Source organism: Girardinichthys multiradiatus, chromosome 6 (assembly GCF_021462225.1).
Source record: "Girardinichthys multiradiatus isolate DD_20200921_A chromosome 6, DD_fGirMul_XY1, whole genome shotgun sequence".
Lineage (NCBI taxonomy): Eukaryota > Metazoa > Chordata > Actinopteri > Cyprinodontiformes > Goodeidae > Girardinichthys > Girardinichthys multiradiatus.
This window is the reverse complement of record NC_061799.1, coordinates 6,323,004-6,325,519: the sequence shown is the minus strand read 5'-3', so window position 1 is coordinate 6,325,519 and position 2,516 is coordinate 6,323,004. Positions and strand designations below refer to the sequence as shown.

At 43.1% G+C, this 2,516-nt stretch overlaps 1 protein-coding gene across 1 annotated transcript; it reads left to right on the top strand.

The window, feature by feature from the left end:
* The first annotated feature begins 733 nt into the window (after nt 1-733).
* Nucleotides 734-2,095, top strand: LOC124870460 (transcription factor Sox-14). Its single transcript, XM_047369146.1, has one exon. It carries the CDS (start codon nt 1,083-1,085, stop codon nt 1,794-1,796), a length of 714 nt encoding a protein of 237 aa, XP_047225102.1. The 5' UTR covers nt 734-1,082; the 3' UTR covers nt 1,797-2,095.
* Nucleotides 2,096-2,516: the final 421 nt, after the last annotated feature.

Here is a 2,516-nt window from a genome sequence, read left to right as displayed (position 1 = left end):
TAAGAAAATGTTGCCAATTCTTTTTTTGCAAAAGAGCTCAAGCTCTACCAATATTTGTCAAATATTGGTAGATATTTTTAATTGGATTTAGGTATGGACTTTACTTGGCCAATTCATTGCAATTCTGGTTGCATATTTATACAGATTGTTATCCTCTATGAAGGTCCTGTCGACAGATGTCGATAACTCCTCCAGAGTTACCATGGGCTTCTTGGTTGCCTCTATGATCCCTTGCCCAGCCTCAATTTAGTTTAGTCTTGGAAGGTTTGCAGTTTTGCCATATTCTTTCTATTTCTTGATGATGGATTGAACACAGCTTTGTGAGATGTTCAAAGCTTAGGATATTGTTCTTTAAAACTTTGATTTAAATTATTCTAAACTTCCTCCCTGACCTGTCTGCTGGTCTTCATGATGCTGTTTGTTCACTAATGTTCTCTAACAAACCTCTGAGGCCTTCACAGAACAGCTGGTTTTATGCTGAGATTAAATTACACACAGGTCGACTATATTTAACAATGAATGTACTTCTAAAGGCAATTGGAAGCACTGAATGTCATTTATGGGTAGCAGAGTAAAGGGGGCTAAACAGAAATGCATGTTGTAAAATGTATCATGTTCCTTTTATTTCACCGCTCTGCACTGCTGTGAAATTGTGTTGGTCAACACATACAATCCCAATAAAATACAGTAAAGTTTGTGGTCGTGACAAAAAGTGAAAAAGTTCAAGCCGCTGTAGTCACGCTCTCTTCTTCTATTTTTTCCTTAGCGGATTATGTGGTCTTTATAATTCTCACTGGCGTGGCCCACCTTGTCAGCGCGTCTGGTGATGAGTGGATGACAAGCTCTGCGTCATTCATAACAAACTTCCACTTGGTCCCGCATGGCTCCCATTCATTCACTCATTCAGGCTTTCAGCTTCACTGTTCAAGTTTTAAATAGTTTGGACTTATTGCTCCTCGAATCCTTCCAAAACACCACCCTCTAGACTTGCTTCAGCAGCTTTTTCAACACGCACAAGAGGAACATGAAGTTTTTGAAGGGCTAACTTGATTTCCATTTAATTTATAATATCAGCCGCTGAAATGGCAAAACCTTTAGATCACATTAAGAGACCCATGAATGCGTTCATGGTTTGGTCCAGAGGGCAAAGAAAGAAGATGGCCCGGGAGAACCCCAAGATGCACAACTCTGAAATCAGTAAGAGACTGGGCGCGGAGTGGAAGATGCTCTCTGACTCTGAGAAGCGGCCGTACATCGACGAGGCCAAGCGGCTGCGGGCTCAGCACATGAAGGAGCATCCGGACTACAAGTACAGACCCCGGCGCAAACCCAGAAGCCCTCTGAAGAGGGACGGTTTTGTTTTCCCGCTGCCGTCTTTGATCGGGGACGCAGCGGAACACTTGACGGCGGTTCCCCTAGACTCTTTCCTTGTTTCCGGGGACAAAGCCAGAACTCTGGTCGCTCCCACTGCCTCCTCTTCTCCATTCTCGCTCTGTGAGCCTGTCACGCAGTTCAGCACCGGAGCTGTCCAGCGGATTGCGGAGATGCCGCACGCTCTGGCTGCAGGTGCGCTGCCCTACGCGCACACATTTGGATACCAGAGCGGAGGGTTCGGGGGGCTGGCGTGCCCTGGACAGCACCCGCCTCCGTCCAGCCCAGGGTACGTGGTTCCCTGCAGCTGCAGCGCCTGGTCCGCAGCTTCTCTACACCCTCAGGTGGCGTACATCCTCTTTCCAGGAGGGATGAGCAAGGGCGCGATAGACTCATACGCTCCATCAAACCCCCCCAGTGTGTGACAGACTGAAAACAAAGAAATAACAGAGTTCTGCTAAAGGAATAATCGACAAGGTTGTATGCAAAGGCACAGAAGAGAATGGACGGGCAAATAATGATGGGTCTAATGTTTTAACAACTGCAAATAACTCCACGCTTTTGCAGGAACAGGAATCAAACCAACTGAAGGAAATATACTTTGAAAATGCAAACCTATTTTTTATTACTTATAAATGCACCAAAATAATGTCATCACTTTCATCTGTTGCTTTAAAACAAACAAAAAAACACTTCTGAAGTATTTTGTACATTTGGAAATTCTTCATCTATCTTCTTGCATTAAACTTGAACGTCATTCGTAATGTATTAAGGTGTGTCTTCCTTTTTAAGAACAAATAAAACAGACTGTATGCTAACAGCTGTAAATCTATGGATCAGATGCCATTTAAAGAGAGCACGGAAATAATAAAAGAGAATATAGTCTTGTCCCAGGCACCAGCGATCATTTTATCACCAAAGTTTCCAAATTTTGTCCGTTTACATCTTTATGTATTTGGAGGGGATTTTATGACTAACTCAAATTAGCGCATATCTACAAAGATGAAGGAAAATGATGCGTAATTTTCAGTATTTATACTAATTAAAGGTATACATTTGGCCTGGTCACCTAGTAAATAGAGTCCACCTGTGTTTAATTTCTTCTCATCCAACTGTTCCAAACATCTTCTGTATAAATAAGAGGA